Below are 17962 nucleotides of genomic sequence, written 5' to 3'. Positions count from 1 at the left end.
TATCATGTCTCTTTTTCATTTTCTAAGATGCTGGCGTACTGATTAATTATATAGTTTTATTACTCAAAAATTCATACACTATGGTGAACCAAATTTTATCATAAATATAAAATGTCATGAATATGTCAAACTCTGATCTTTTCTGATGCGAAATAAGGAAAACTGTGAAATTAAATTGCTTCTCAGTATACTTTAAAGGGGATATATAGCCTTCAATTGAGAATGGAAATAAGGAATGTGTCAAAGAGACAACAACCCTACCAAAGAGCAGAAACAGCCAAAGGCCACCATTGGATCTACAATACAGCAAGAAAATCCTGCACCCAGAGGCTGGCTTTAGCTGGCCCTTTCAACAACAATATGTACTAGTACTAGTGAAATGGATGTCACATTAAACTCTGAAACGTATAAATCAACTAAAAAAACAAACCAGACAAGACTAAGGCTCCTGACTTTGAACGAAAGCAAAAATGCAAAAAAAAACATCATGAATATGTCAAACTCTGATTTTTTTTTATGTGAAATTAAATTGCTTCTTAGTATACTGGAAAGGGGGTATATAGCTTACAATTGAGAATGGAAATAAGGAATGTGTCAAAGAGACAACAACCCTACCAAAGAGCAGAAACAGCCAAAGGCCACCATTGGATCTACAATACAGCAAGAAAATCCTGCACCCAGAGGCTGGCTTCAGCTGGCCCTTTAAACAACAATATGTACTAGTACTAGTGAAATGGATGTCACATTAAACTCTGAAATGTATAAATCAACTTAAAAAACAAACCAGACAAGACTAAGGCTCCTGACTTTGAACGAAAGCAAAAATGCAAAAAAAAAATCATATTGGAGAATTTTACTGTGTGACACATTTACAGATGTCTCACTTTTTACTTCCTGTTTGGCCTACACATGTATGTTTTTCCATTGACAATGGTTGATACATGTATAAGAAGTTTTCATCACATAATTTCAAACAACTACAAACCAGTGCTTCTTGACAATTTGTTCACCAAGCTTCATATTAGTAGGCTGTAATGTGTCATTATGTGTGACTCACTTATACATCTGCAGATATGAATAAAGGGAGATGTTCAAGTACAAAATGTATATATCAGACAACAATCCAATTAAAAAAAAGACATTTAGAGAGTAACAAATTGTCTTCAACATTAAAAGGTGTCTACAATACTTCAAGCCATAAACCATCCAACATGTGAATAAATATGACTAACACTCTAAGATCTGACATCAATACCCAATTCTCCAAATAGAAAAAAAGTATTAGTATATGATATACTTCTACTGACAAGGTTCCTGACTTGGGACAGGCACATACAAATGTAGGTTCTTGGCATGGGTGCATATTTAAAAAGAAATACAAACTGTAAATCTGTGTTTAATTCTTAAATTGTTGTAAGTGCTACTTGATAATGAAGCATACATGTAATTTTATTATTGCACCATATGGGATTATAGAGAGGATGCTCATGCCTGCCAAATGACTTGATTTCAGCAGTAGTGGTCCAGGGTATTTCCACTTGTCTTAAATTTCTATCAAACAAACTGAAATTTCAGTCTTATTTTAGTTATACATGTATATTAAGTCATGTAGTTCAGATCATGTCTGAAATACAGCCCATTTTTATGCCCCATTTATTGGCATTATGTTTTCTGGTCTGTGCATCTGTTCGTTTGTTCGTCTATTCGTTCCTTCGTCTGTCCCCCTTCAAATTATAGTTTTTGGTCGAGGTAGTTTTTGATGAAGATGAAGTCCAATCAACTTGAAACTTGGTACCCAGGTTCCATATGATATGATCTTTCTAATTTTAATGCCAAATTAGAGTTTTTACCTCATTTTCACGGTCCATGAGAAATGAGTGTGGATGTGGCATCCATGTACTTTGGACACATTCTTGTTTCATTGAGAGTTAGTTTAATTAAACTGTACTTTGTTTTAAATGATGGGTTAACAGGAGTCTAATAGTAAGACAACATTTTTATGGAAAGGAGATAACTTACTGACTAGCTCATTTGGATGTAAAAGGAATCAAATCTTTAAGAGGATACCTAAAAACAACAAAGTTTTTTATACCTCTGATTGCAATCACATGAACAAGAATATTGAACAGCAATTTAGATATACATGGATGGATGTTGATCAGATAATTTAAATGACCATTATAAGTTTTACAGAATACCAAAGATATACCAGTCACCAGATTTTAGCTTTAAAGGAACATAATACCCTTAAAATATTTTGCACTACATTTTGTGGTGGCCACTTTTATTGGTGGATGGAGCTGGAGTGCCTAGTAAATAATGATCCTTTTGTGATTATTGGTGAAATGAAATAAGATTTGGGCAAGAACATTGCCAATTTCATAACAAATGTTTGGCTTTCAAATTTGCATCCATTGATGCCACCCAGCATCTCTGAAAAATTAACACTCAAGTATTGCTGCAAATATGAAGTTTTCACAAAAGACCTAAATTATGATAAATTGTTCAAATATCTCCTCTTTTTGAACAACTGGGCCAATTTGAACCAATATCTACCCTGAATCAAGTAATGTGTCTAAGTTACTTACGTTGCTAGATATAATTTTAAATTACCATTACTCTTGTGTGATGTGAATTCTAATAAAGAAATGATACCAGCTGACATTTCAAATACAAATACAAATATAAATACAAATACAAAAATTAAATAAACAATATATACAGAGACATATATACCAGTACATTGGTAGTTCACACATAATATTTTTAAAGTTGTATCATTATTAAAGATTTCACACGATAGAATTTTCTCATACTTTGCCAAACCTTGAATTTATCAAGATTTTACAAAATATAATAAAATTTGAGTCACTATGCTATTTTTGAAACTACAAGAAGGAAGAAATGAAATATGAGAAGATATGCTTTTTAAAATGGTTTGAGAAAATAAAAAGAATAAATGGTGTCACAAAACTTGTGTTTTTAGTGCTAAAATAAAGAAAACAAATATTTTCATTCCTACATTGTATATCACAATTTTACTATAAGAGTGATCTCCACTTATATGACAAAGTTGAAAAGTAGAATCTAACAAAAAACAAATTTTCAGTATTTGTAAAAACTGACTTATTAATACAACAAATCACTTATTTATCTTTATTCAATTGAACTGTCTCAACATTTGCAGATTTTATCATTATCCAATAAAAGAGGGACGAAAGATACCAAAGGGACAGTCAAACTCATAAATCTAAAACAAACTGACAACGCCATGGCTTTAAAGAATTTCTTGTAAGATAGATTACATGGCTGTTTTTTAATCCTGTGTGTAAGGTGTAATGACAAATTTCATTTAATAATAAGGGATTTTATAGATTTTATTTTAGATAGGATTGTATGTGATTTATCGACCGTTGTCAGTTACTTTATTTTATTGGTTTTAGTCTAGGTTAGTTTACAAATCCGTCACCGATTTTGACTCTAATGTTACTATTTTTTGCCAAAATGACAACAAATGCGGGTAAATTGAAAGTCAAAAACAATACATTTGTCATAATGAATACATGTTAACATTATCCATTTAAGGAAAATATTATATGAATCATTACTTCATTATGAATCTTTCTATCTGTTCTACCCAAAACTCTCACAGCGCCCATAAACATAAGTCTTAGACAGGTCAGGAATAACCACCAATTGGTGGATTATACCTCAATTGACGTATAATCCACCAATTGACGTATAATGGTATAGACCAATTGGTGTATAATTCTTTGTTTTTCAAAAGACATTATTCTATCAAAATGGAGCATTGTTTTCTTAAAACCATATTATGGTATGAAAACTTGTCAAACATTCCTAGTTTAGTATAGTGACATAACATATTGCATTTAATCAATAATTGTGTTTGCAGTTTCTTCTATTGTTATCTTGTCAATTCTTGATTGGCAAATTGTAACCTGTAATCATCTGTCAATGGACATCATTACTGTTTGCAGTCATGCGATCATGAGTACAACTCCACAGGTGAATGGAGCTCTTTGTTAATACTTGACTTTCATTATTAAAAGTCAATCATGGTCAATAGTACAAATGTTTCAACAAAAGAATTGCTGTACACATGCATTCTCAAGAGATGCAGCAGGCTTTGACAAAACTGACACTTTCAGAGGACTCAATAAGGGTTATAAAATAGGTTGCAAGTTGCAAAATCATGCTCCTATCGCACACTAGCATTTTATTACAAAAAAATTGCATTATACGTCAATTGGTCTATACCAATATACCTCAATTGGTGGATTATACGTCAATTGAGGTATAATCCACCAATTGGTGGTTATTCCTGACCTGTTAGACTTAGAGCTTGTCTTCAGCTGTTCCCAATCAGTTTTTGCAGTTCAGTCCAAACTTCTTCTTCTTTTTCCTTTATAGAACAGTTCATGTGGGAACAACAAATATGCGGGGAAGTGCGAATTATCTAAAGTGAATAGTAGTCCGAGATTAATCTGACGTCCAACGACTGTTTTGTCCGACAAGCTGGGGCCGTTCACATTGGACGTCAGAGTAATCTCAGACTAAGTGAAAAGGTGCTTTTTAAAATATAGTCTGATATTACACTGACCAGACAAGCTGGGGTCCAACAGAGTAATCTCGGACAACTTAAAACAATGTTTAAACAAGGTTGAACATCTATCCAAGCTGAACCACTTGCAAACCCCTTTTAAAAGATTAAAGGGCTGTGCAGCTTCTAGTTGTTGTGGCAGTCCATTCCAGATTCTGATGGTGTCTGGGAAAAATAGTATTGATATTATACTTGCATTGAGTTCTGGCAAAAGGGATAAGGACTCTTTATTTATGTCCTTGCCATGTTGATTTTACTGGCTGTAAATTTCTATATGGTATATATGGCAATACTCTTTAAGATTTTATAGATATCCAAAAGTTTTGAAAACCTTTGCAGTTTTACTCTCATATATCCTCGTATTATGTGCTATTAAGAACCAATTGTGACATAAGTGACGTCACAATGTCCATTGAAAAAGCATTTGTAGTACGAATTCATAAACATGTAATGTATCATATGGTCTGACCAGAAGTGAAACAGCTACCATGTTTGTAATGTCTTTAAGTACAATGACAATAAGTTGAATAACTGATGTAATCTTTTAATATGATTATTTTTGTGACACACACGTCTGACCAAAAATAAAACCATATTAGATTTATTCAATATGTTTAAGTTTGTAAAAGAGCATACAATACAGTAAACATTGTACAATATAGACAATATTTTATTAGCAGAAACGCATTTCCATTAAATGGTTATGGCATACAAAATCAAAACAATAGACTGACAATAGTTAAATTGATTATAATTATATTAGAGTGACAGTGGTATTCACAGGGAAGGAAAAAAATAAAAATGAAAAGAATTTTCGAATCAATAAAGATATAATTGTGCTGTAGATTGTATTTTGAAAAGTTTAAAGCTAGAGAAAACATTGAATATATGTGGTTTATTTTATGTTATAATCATACATGTACCTTTAGCATGTTTAGTTAAATAATAAATTCAGTAAGGCTTTTTCTCATCTGTCAAAACTAAACACTATTTTAACTATGACCTATGTACACACAGTAACCGTGTAATACAGATCACTAAAATATTTTAAATGAGATATTAGTAATTCATTATAAATAAATATGAAGAAATTTAGGAGACTTCTTTTATAGTTATTAATAAATTACATAACAATATTATTTAGTTCAGGATAATTTGATAAAAAGACTTTGTTTCAAAAAGTAGAAGTTAGTTTGCAATTGTGTGTCATCTTAAATGCACTAAATCAATCACTTGTATAACAATACCCTAAAAGTTGATGTAAGTGGAATTGGAAAACTTACTCTAACTTGATATTGTTTTCCAGTTCAGGTTCATCATGGTTTCTTTTCACCAGATTCAATTATTCTTTTTTTTAGCTCACCTGACCTGAAAGGTTAAGTGAGCTTTTCTCATCACTTGGCGTCCGTCGTCCGTAAACTTTTACAAAAATCTTCTCCTCTGAAACTACTGGGCCAAATTTAACCAAACTTGGCCACAATCATCCTTGGGGTATTTAGTTTAAAAAATGTGTCCGATGACCTGGCCATCAAACCAAGATGGCCGCCATGGCTAAAAATAGAACACATGGGTAAAATGCAGTTTTTGGCTTATAACTCAAAAACCAAAGCATTTAGAGCAAATCTGACATGGAGTAAATTTGATTATCAGGTCAACATCTATTTGCCCTGAAATTTTCAGATGAATCAGACAACCTGTTGGGTTGCTGCCCCTGAATTAGTAATTTTAAGGAAATTTTGCTGTTTTTGGTTATTATCTTGAATATTATTATAGATAGAGATAAACTGTAAACAGCAATAATGTTTAGCAAAGTAAGATTTACAAATAAGTCAACATGACTGAAATGGTCAGTTGACCCCTTTAGGAGTTATTGCCCTTTATAGTCAATTTTTAACCATTTTTCGTAAATCTAAGTAATCTTTTACAAAAATCTTCTCCTCTGAAACTACTGGGCCAAATTTATCCAAACTTGGCAAAATCATCTTTTGGGTATTTAGTTAAAAAAATGTGACCCGGCCATCCAACCAAGATGGCCACCACGACTATAAATAGAACATAGGGGTAAAATGCAGTTTTTGGCTTATAACTCAAAAACCAAAGCATTTAGAGCAAATCTGACGGGATTTAATTGTTTATCAGGTCAAGATCTATCTGCCCTTCAGATGGATCGGACAACTGGTTGTTGGGTTGCTGCCCCTGAATTGGTAATTTTAAGGAAATTTTGCAGTTTTTGGTTCTTATCTTGAATACTATTATAGATAGAGATAAACTGTAAACAGCAATAATGTTCAGCAAAGTAAGATCTACAAATAAGTCAACATGACCAAAATTGTCAGAGAACTCCTTATAAAGAAGTTATTGTCCTTTATAGTCAATATTGAACAACTTTTCATCATTTTTGTAACTTGTACAAAAATCTTCTTTTCTAAAACTACGGGCCAAATTTAACCAAACTTAGCCACAATCATTACTAGGGTATCTATTTTAAAAAAGTGTCTAATGACCTTACCTGCCAACCAAGATGGCCGACATCAGTAAATACAGTAACAGGTGAAGGACACAGGCGAGCGACACAGGCTCTTGAGAGCCTCTAGTTTTTCTTAGAAACACAGCTGCATTTGTTTAGCATCCCTTTTACATAATTTTTTCTACACTTATTTTTTTTTTGAAGAAATAAATTCAATGTAGCTTCCTTCCAAAAGTTGGTAAGTTTAGTAACAAATACATACAAAAATAAAATATCATATTATAGAAATAGGTCAGATACAATATGTTAATAACTTTCATTTCATTTTTTGTTATCAATTTTTACCAGTATGAATCAACATCTCTGAAGAAATTAACCACTTAAGGTGGTACCTAACACTACAGGGAGATAACTCTGTAAAATCAGCTTAACGTTTTGATTACGTTGTGTTGTTAAGGGAATATTAAGCTTCTCAATGATAAAAATAAGTGGTTGTCAAACTGCTATGTAACCAGTGTAAATTTTCTGATAAAACGGTTGGTACAAATTTTTTGAAATTTTTATATTTTTGTCAAAGGGTCAAAGTAAATACTTTGTCAAAATTATAAGAAAATTAAAAGAGCCAAATTAATTTCAGTTCAAGTGTTGGGTACCACCTTAATCATGTTAAAGACTCAGAGGAACAGTTGAATATTTTCTTAAATTCTTACTCAAAGCAAAGCATTTCATTCTATTTTTAGAAACAGAGGAGCCAGATCTTATGAGCTTTGAGAAGTTGGACAGAGCATCACCCGATCTTTGGCCAGAACAAAGTAAGATTTTAGCACTATAAAAATAGCCAACTGGAAAAACTTGTTGCATTGATATTCATCAGAAAGTATTCTACAACTGCAATTGTGCAACAGATGTTGATTTTTTTTAGCAGCAACATGGTATATCTTGAACAAGTTTTTAGAAGAATGACAATTTTATATTATTAAAGATATAGAATATTAATAGATTTTAAAAAAAAAGTAGAATTGTTTCTCTTTTCTCCTTTTTTATATTGATTAGGCCATTGGTTTCAGAGGCGGATTTAGGGGGGGCCCAGGGGTCCCGGGCCCCCCCTTTTTGGGAAAAAATTTGGTTGCTTATATAGGGAATCACTGGAGCGGGCCGGGCCCCCTCTTGGGTCAGTCAGTGGGCCCCCACTTATAAAAATTTCTGGATCCGCCACTGGGTTTTCCTGTTTGAATGGTTCTACACTAGTCATTTTGGGGATCTTTTACAGCTTGCTGTTTGGTGAGAGCCAAGACTCTGTGTTGAAGGTCGTGCTTTCACCAATGATGGGTGTTGTTGTCTTTGTTTTCGTTTTATTTCACCTATAATTGTATAAAAAAAGTATACAAATTGTGACTTGCCTAGAGAGTTGTCTAATGGCATTCATACAACATCTTATATTTATGGAAATATGAAATGCTTGATTTTTATTCTTTCAGTTCCTGGTGTATCAGAATTTGCAGCTGCTAAAAGTGTAAGTAATTATAGTGTTGGTAAAACATTTTCACTGTATATGTGTACATGTATATGAGTGAATTATATACAAAATGTAAAAGAGGCCGGATTAATTTGATTGTTCAGTGTTATAATCCCATCTATGATAGTACTGTAGGGGACTGGGTTCTTCATTTCTATTTTTCAATGTTAAAGCTATTGAAACTATTAATCATTTTATTTAAATAAAAAAAAAAAAAAAGAAAAGAAAATGTGGTATAATTGCAATGAGAAAACTCTCCACCAGAATGCAGGATGGAAATGGGGAATGTGTCAAAGAGACAACAACCTAACAAAAGATCAAAAACAGTCAGTTATATAAAAAAAAATATAATATATACATGTCTGATTAAGAAATAATTCATACATGTAGTCATGTCTGATTTTTAATTATCATAATAATTTTTTCAAGAAATAATGGAAAATTTATCAGTAAAAGACTAATACATGTCGATGATGTTCATGGGACAAAAATATTATCACTCCAATATAATTTAATTAGATATCTTGGACTAGACTATTATTGGGATGAACCCTTTAAGACTGGGTTAGTCAAATGGTACATGCACTTTTCCTAACCAGATTTACCTGCTCTATAATAGACTCTACTGCTAATGGAATAAACCAAAATTTGAGCTTTATTTACTTATACTTAGACTAACCCAACTGAAATGACTTAAAAGGAAATCCTGAATTGCACTGATGATGAGTTCTGAACAAACATTTGGCTATTAATAATTGAGATGATTTAAGTTCAAATGTGTAAACATAGTGAACATGTTCTTAACTTTTATTTGAAAAGAAGTCAGTATATTAGTTGATCGCACACAGTATTCACATTTGAACACTTTTCTGAATTTAAAATTAACCTGTATTACCATTACTGGAATAAAATCGCTTATGATTAAACTCATTAAAGTGATTTAATAATCTTGTACACTAAATTTTAACTGATTATCTATCACCACTCATTGGGTGATAAGTACAAAGGGGATTTGTTTACCTGTTAAAAATATTGGACTGAACTAACATGAAATTTGGAATAAACCACTCTCTGACAGAAAAATTTACCTTTTTTGAAATGGACTGTGCTGTTTATAGCTGATTTACCCATACCAAAATGTCAGTGGGAAGAAACCAAATGTCCAGTCAAATTTGCTTCAACAATTATCCTTCTCTTTATTTTCAAATATTTTTTTAACATTATGTATGAAACCTGTATGGTAACATTAATGTCAACAGTATGAAAGTGATGCTTTTGATGAAGGGGTTGAAATGGATTGATATTTACACCCAGTGTCAAATTAAATGCATATTTGATATATGTTAATGTGATGAATATGAACCATTCTTTGTACTAGACTGAAGTGCTTAGCTGGATTTTTTTAAATGTGCTACATGTATTTCACAATGTTACAGTCAGCATGAAGACATGTCCTCATAGACACATTATTCTGATACAGAGCCAACCAGTCTTTGCTTTTACTGTACTCCTGAATACTATAATGTGCTTAGGGCAGCATCATAAAAAGTGTCATTTAAACCAACCACCAATACATAGCTGGTACTAAGAGCTTTTTAACCTTCTTGATTTAAAAGTCATTGAAGGTGACCTTTGAACATGAAACAAATGCTTTCACAGGACTACAAGTTGCAGAAGATAAACATTAAGTCAGTCTAAACAGTTGTATAAAGTTATATTGAATATATTGTAGCCTTTATCAGGAACAAGCACTCCATCTAAATGGATGACAGAGTTAGAGAATGAAGATATTGGTCTTTTACAAGGTTGGTTTATCCATCATATGAATATAGCTCTAGTAGACATACCAATCTGACACTATGATATAGATTCATTTTTAAACTGAAGAAATGTCTTTCATATAATTGTACATTATATTACTTTTTTCATTGTCTGAGGATGTATGGCTTTGATGCATAACTATTTTTATAGCTGCTATATAGCTACCTATGGAAGATTGAAACAACAATTATATGTTAGAAACAAACATTCCATATAAATGAAAATGTTAATCTTAAGAACTCAGCAGACATGTATTGTTTAATAAACCATTTTCATATGACCATCTTTTTACTCCAGAGTTTATAATTTTTCTGCAGATTAGCTACTCTGTTGTTGGACATCTGGGTATTTAGTCAACTATGAGCATCTTAAAAAAAAATATCAAGCTTAAAATCTGTATGATCTTTTGGAAAAGTTTTCTGTTTTCTGTTTATTTTACATGACAAAATAATTGGAAAACAGTCAACTTTCCCCCAAATTTGAACTATTTATATGTTTGATTTTACTTTTTTTGGTTGCTCTAACCTGACCTAGTATCAGGATGTCCTACCGCAGAGTAGGTTACCTGTCAAAAAATGATATTATCCGTAGTGAAAAGTCTGTAATATGAAAATAGTCTATTGAATAAAGATGGTATAGTGTTTGTTCTGTCTGTTTCCATGGAATTTTTCATGTAAATACTTAAAAATATATAAATATAGCAAGTTATTAAAAACTATTTCTCAGCTGATCCTTCTTAGTTTTTCATTGTAGAATTTGGAAGCTTAACTACCTCTCAGTTGATGGAGAAAATTCGAGGTTTACAAAACTTGGCATATCAACTTGGACTAGATGAAGGTATTTAGTATAGGATTTTTGTAATAATTTTATTGTACCTTCATTATGTAGAAGACAGTCTACTGAACTTATCAAACATGTTTTATGGTGATGATATTTGCCTATCAAAGTGCACATCTATTTATACAATTATTAAATCTATTATAGATTTAATAATTGTATAAATAGATGTGCACTTTATCATGTTTAGTGAATTTTATACTTCACAAACCCATATAGTATTACCGAATCTGTCCTGATGAAATCCAACAGTTGTCCCATTAATTTTTGTATAGTATGTAACAGGTCAAGAACTCAAGATTTCCTGACGTCAGAATATATTTGCATAGTAATTTCCAAAACACAAGGCCAATATGGCCTTGAAAAAATGACCAATCGATTCAATGAACTACAATGCATTGTGGGCTACAACGAGTTTACTATCACTTGAATACACGTGGAATTAGTTGGAAAACTCAACTAATATAGTGTCTAGGACTCTCATAATAAATCTTTTTGCTCTGCGAATATTTTTATTGTAAAATATATAACATAATCCTCAATTTGCATGCTCAGATAAAAAAAAGTATTGTTTACTGGCTTCACGATTCGACTTTCTTTTTTTTCGCCTTGTAAAAGTAGTTGAACAGGTTTTTTCCATTGTTATGCATTCTACCTGAGCAATAATTTTAGGGCGTGAAACAGGGAACTTCCAGATGAAGTGACCACTGTCCAGTATTAACATTTGTTGAGCTCTTTAAAACTTGTATACCGTCATTTTAAAACATTTCTGCCTCGAAAAACATGAAGAACTGGCACTGAAACACTTCCATCTATATTTGTTGTGATTTTTTTTTATCAGGACCAGAACTAAAAGAAAGAATATCATAATATTTAGTATGTTAAAAATAAGTGTTATAAAAGCAGGGACGGTAAATAACTTATCATATTTTGTATAGTTTCATCCATCGGTCGGCAACAGACGGACTTCATTGATCATTGCTAATTTTATCCCAAAATAAACCTCAGAGGTATTTTTATCGTTGGGCTGCTGTCCTATTGACGTATGTGCAATATCTCCAATCTTTTAAATCCTCTGAATTATAGTAGATGTCATATTATCTATAAAGGTTTTCTAAAATGTGCTTTGTATATATAGAAATAAGAAGTTGAGGTATGAGTGACTAATGAGACATCTTTCCATCCAAGACACAATATAGTAAAGTAAACAATCATAGGTTCAATCCTTAAAGGGAAAATTCGCGATTTTTTTCTTATGGTTTAAATATGTTCATAATGACATAATATATATATTCACAAAGTTTTATCGCTAAATGTGCAGTAATAAAGGAGAAATTCAATAATTAATGAAAAAATATTAACTACTTCCTGTAGGTCGTGACGTTTTCTCCTGGTTTTTGCATGCCGGGATTTAAAATACAATCATTAAAAGTCTTGGTTTTTAATCATATTTTAACGTAATCGTAAGCGCGCCGATGACTTATGCTTTATCTAATAACCAGCCGATAATAAGAAGATAAAACGCACAGATGTGCAATTGTACACATTCATGAGATAAATTTTCTATGTTAAACGTATATATTCGAATTATTTTTTTAGACAACACAAAAAGTTAAAAATTATTTTTAATTAATGCATTTTCGGACTGATAAGGTGAACAAATTAAAGTACAATAATCTGTAAAGACAATATGTTGGTGTACTCCTATTGACCTTTCACTATCTCTGCTATGACTAGGTTTATACGATGTGTGTATTCACGGTTCTGTGGCAATACTCGTAGATGGCTTGTTTAAAGGTAAATTGTTATTTGCACTTCGGTATTTAACCACGCCTCTAGGGCACACCTTGCCAGGTGTGACTGTCTATTCGGATCAGTGGATTATAAAACAAGGGAGCATTTAATACACACATTAAAAATACAGGTGACAAATAAAAATAGATCGCCGTGGAATTATTTAATTATATTTGGTGCTATTATTTATTTGAATTCAAATAAATTAATTTACTAAGAAATAAACAGTTTTCGGTTAAAGACGGGAAACTTAATTCATGTGTCAGAATAAAATGATATACACCTCTTGAACATAGAAATTAGAAATAGCTTTACCAAATCATTTTGATTGTCTTTATTAGGCAAAAAAATGTACGAGAACACTTACATTTAGACTTTTGAAACCCATGTATTAATTAATATCTGAAACTATCTGAAGATAACTCTACCTAAGCGGAATATAATTGTAAGAATAAAGAAAAAAAAATGTTTTTAAATCTTTGCACATTTATGATTAATTATTGTTATCTTTTGTTCATTTAATTATACTTAATTAGTACCTTAAATATGTCTACCGCTCGGCATTAAATCTTGGTGTGGTAGGAAGGGATTATTACATATAGATTATATTATTTGGATGAGGATTTGAGCTAGCCTATAAAAACACATTAATTAGTTAACATACATTCGAGACCAAAGGATATTAACTTTGCTAATTCAATTAACTTTTACTCACATATATTTCTCTCATGATTTGTGCGTGCTTGTTTCTATAGGACAGTGTATATATTGTTCCAAAATTAATCATAAAATCGTAACTAAAAATGTCTTGTTCGGAGGTTGATAGTAAAGAGGTTGATAGTACTAACAGTGGTTCCAGTCCGGTCAAGAGAGGCAGATTTTGACGAGTATGGTCAATTTGGGTACGCACTAGAGCCAGAGTATACCGAAGAAGAGCTCCATAAAATGGAAGCTGCAGAAAGTTCCCGAAATCAAGATATCCTTAGCAACCCTCGCCAGTTTAACACAGCCGGATTGGTGTTCGTGTACTAAATGCATAGTTATGCCGTTATTGACGGAATGTCTTTGTTGCCCCGAATTTACTCTCTTTGATGGTAATATTGAATTGGGTGAATGCAGTTAGTGACAATATCGATTTCAGAACAGTTTGTCTGAACCCGGTTGTTCTTGAAACAAGCTGTATAAGTTTTCCGAGGTACAAGCGCCATAGAGAGGGAGAGCTCCAGACGTACTAACTCACAGCCATGTTCACATTTAGTTGAATTATACAATATACTTTTAATTTTGTTCACTGTTGAAGGCCATACCGTGACTTATATAGCTGCTTAAGTCCACTTCATTTGGGTAAGTGTCTCCCAAGTAAACAAACCACAACTTCTTATTTAATCAAATGACTTATCTTTTTGCGAAAGTTTGGTATGCAAAAGTGCAAAGTTATAAATGGGTGTCTTGCAATATCGAAGTGATAATCTATTTGTCAGATCTCTTATATCTTTTGACGAAATCAAACCATCATGGTATATTCTGCATTTGTATAGACCGAAGTGTACTAAATGATATTCATATTATACATGTTAAATGAATGAACAAATATTAAACCTATCTTTTTATTGTTTTCCGCCCATGTCTGCTCATCGCCAGAAATAAAGTTTGTCGCACGAAAAAATGGTATTAATTCCAGAGTCAAAATTTAAAGAACTTATTTTCCATGTTTTCTGGTATTGTACGAAAGAGAATTGACCTAACAAAAGAATTGCTATCTTAGGCTGTTAGTAACACATGTAGAGCAGTGGGTCGTTGTTGGACATATAAATCTTAGAAAGTGTATCATCGGTTAAATTTGCAGGTCACTGAAAGGGGAAGTCCCATACGGAAGTAGGTGTTGAGGATGATTTTTTTTTATCCAGTGACACATATTACATGCGTATTCTTGAACGTTTGATACATCATTTACTCTCAAATTGCAAAAACAAAAACTTCCAATTGTATTTATAGTATTTGTATTTTTATCCATCTGATGAGTTAACTAAAGCCTTTTTCAACTGATTTGTATAGTTCGTTCTTCTTCTTCTTCTTTTGGTTTACAATAGTCTATCGAATTCATTGATTACATACTGTTGGCATACGTGGACTAGTCTATTTACAAAACTTTTACCCCAATTTACACAAAATGTATGTTTTTTTCTTATGTTCAATGTATACATGTATATAATTTAAAATACGCTATAGTTCCGTAACTTTCTATCCAGGCGTATAAACGAATCGTCGTCAAATGCGTACATTTTTTAAAATCAATATTTCTGGTATGTTCCAATCTGTCCTTTACTATTGACAACGAGTTTATATTACATTTTCCTAAATTAACCCTTGGAAAAAAAAATGTAAATAGATTTTTATTTCTTCAAATCTTTTTTTTATGTATTATTTATATTTTTATAAATAATATTCTTTACACCAGAAATGTTATTTATAAACAAGCGTATGAGTTAAGTAATGACTAGTATATTATATCTATTTCGGACACGCAAGACAGAGATGTATATTATAAACCTGATAGTTCAAAATGGAAAGTTATACGTTATCGGCCGTGTACACCGATCAATACCTACAGAAGTGAAACGATGCATGAACTTGCAAGCCCGACAGGAAATCGCTTGAATACCTGGACGTGTCACCTCACACCCCTCACAATACCTTTGGGAGTAATACCTTAAGCCATGCTGGTGATCAGATGAGGGAAGATCCAAATTTATTTGAATAAAGTTTATTACTTTAAAGAATTATGAAAGAATTACATTTTCGAAAACAATTTTCACGGAACACTTATTTATGATTTGAACTTTGACTTTTTAATTAATTCCAATATTAACAGTTTAAAAATAACAGACTATGGTTATTTAAAAAAAAAATAAGAACATTTTCCGTATCAAGTTAGTTAGTCAGATAAAACAACCGTACGATTGACAAGATATCGACACGCAATTACGACTACATCGGTTACTGTAGTTTTGTTCCTTTGTGGTTTATAGACATATCGTGATTTTTGATCGTAGAAGATGACAAAATGGCGGAACGCAGAGAATTGATACTCAAAATTTAAAATCGATGGTGATCTCTTATCTAGCGGAATAAAACTTTAATATCTATAAATTTGAGAGTTTTTATACAGAATGGACATAATATCAATTTTTGATTTTTTTGCGAAGTTTCCCTTTAAAAGTAACCTATAAACGGACCAAAAATTACTAGTGTAAAAGAATTTAAAAAAAAACCCAACGGCCTTATTAATTTACAAAAGTAGAAGAAAAATTATCCAATAAATAAATGAAATATACTAGTACCAGTAATAGGTTTATACCCAACGGTGCAATTACATGTGCGAGGACATAAATATGCTAATTCATGCATATCCATATAAGGTAGTGTTCCTGACCTGTGTAAAGATACAAAGAAAAATGGTGTTCTTGTTTTTGTCACAAAAAATGAAAATATTCGTTTAAATGTGGTGATTTACAATTTTTAAATTATCTCCCCCTGAATTAGGCATATTTTAAGCAAGTTTTCCCAATAGTTTTTGTCTAGTTTGTAAATGTTAAATATTTTCATGAGAGACAAAGAAAAATGGTGTTCTTGTTTTTGTTTTCTTAGGTTTCATCAAAAGTGAAAATATTGGTTTATCTGTACTGATTTACAGTTTAATTATCTCCCCCTGAATTAGGCATATTTTGCACATTTTATCATAGACAAACATCAAATAAATGACCAATCTGAAAACCAACTTCTAGAATTAAATCTCTAATCATAAATAATAATTGTCACATTCTGCATTGTTCTTAACTTTACTGAGCTTTTCTTTTTTTGTCCCCTACTGGCAAAGTCTAGGAGATAAAAGGTTTGCACTCTGACTATCTGTCCATAAGTTTGTATATATGAAGATGTGGTATGATTGCCAATGAGACAACTCTCCACAAGAAACCAAATGACACAGAAATTAACAACTATAGGTCATAATGCGGCCTTCAACAATGAGCAAAGCCCATACTGCATAGTCAGCTATAAAAGTTGACTATTTTGACCTGTAAGATTTACACATTTTTCTGTAATGCTCAAGCTATTGATAATATATTTGGTATGTATTCATGTTAATTTTAGAAGTTAACAACTTCATACTTTGTTCTGGTCGAGAGATTTTTGCTTTTAAAAGTTATGAATCTTAATACAAAATTATTTTTAAAAAGGTATAGGGTAAAGATGTGTAGTGTCCAACCATAAGAAGCTATGGATCAATTTTGAGTTTTGGTCCAGGTGCATTATTTTGCAGGTGTTATACTGCTAGTCTTTTCTTTTCTTTAAACTTATATTGTGTTCAAATAATTTCATAATATTGTTACTATTTAATTTTATACTTTCAGCCAGAGAAATGACAAGGGGGAAGTTCCTGAATATATTACAGAAGAATAAAAAATCCTGATTAAATTATTGACTTTATGTGTATTGACTAAAATTTCTACTGATCATTGTAACCATTTATTTTGCAATAAAACATAGATGACTTTTAAAATGGCTAAACCTGTTATTTTGTATTTGTTGCATCCATTATAAGCATGCATCATTTAGGAGTAAAATCAAAGACTGGCTGGTTTGTGGTCACAATGAATTTTGATTTCATATACAGAGAAAGCCTCCATGACAAATGAGAAATACAGACAGAGAAATGTTCACAACTAACCATCAGTAACTCGTAAATATAGAAAAACACAATCCACAGAAGAAGCTAATAAATTCAAAACATGATAAACAACCAAGTTGCAACCACAAGGAGTAAACAACAAACACCTAAAATCTAAGTAAAACAACTAATGAGAGTGAAAACACATAAAAATTTAAGTAAACCAACCAAACTTAC

General features: G+C 31.7%; 1 protein-coding gene across 1 annotated transcript; it reads left to right on the top strand.

Moving 5' to 3' along the window:
• Window positions 1-3459: 3459 nt before the first annotated feature.
• Window positions 3460-17617, top strand: LOC143068806 (protein lin-52 homolog). The gene is made up of 6 exons (XM_076243111.1): window positions 3460-3520; window positions 7829-7900; window positions 8567-8601; window positions 10337-10409; window positions 11179-11262; window positions 17469-17617. Exons 1-6 carry the CDS (start codon window positions 3484-3486, stop codon window positions 17525-17527), a joined length of 360 nt encoding a protein of 119 aa, XP_076099226.1. The 5' UTR covers window positions 3460-3483; the 3' UTR covers window positions 17528-17617.
• Window positions 17618-17962: the final 345 nt, after the last annotated feature.

Source organism: Mytilus galloprovincialis, chromosome 3 (genome assembly GCF_965363235.1).
Source record: "Mytilus galloprovincialis chromosome 3, xbMytGall1.hap1.1, whole genome shotgun sequence".
NCBI lineage: Eukaryota > Metazoa > Mollusca > Bivalvia > Mytilida > Mytilidae > Mytilus > Mytilus galloprovincialis.
Note: the sequence above shows the minus strand (reverse complement) of the source record. Positions and strands in the feature narration are given on the sequence as shown.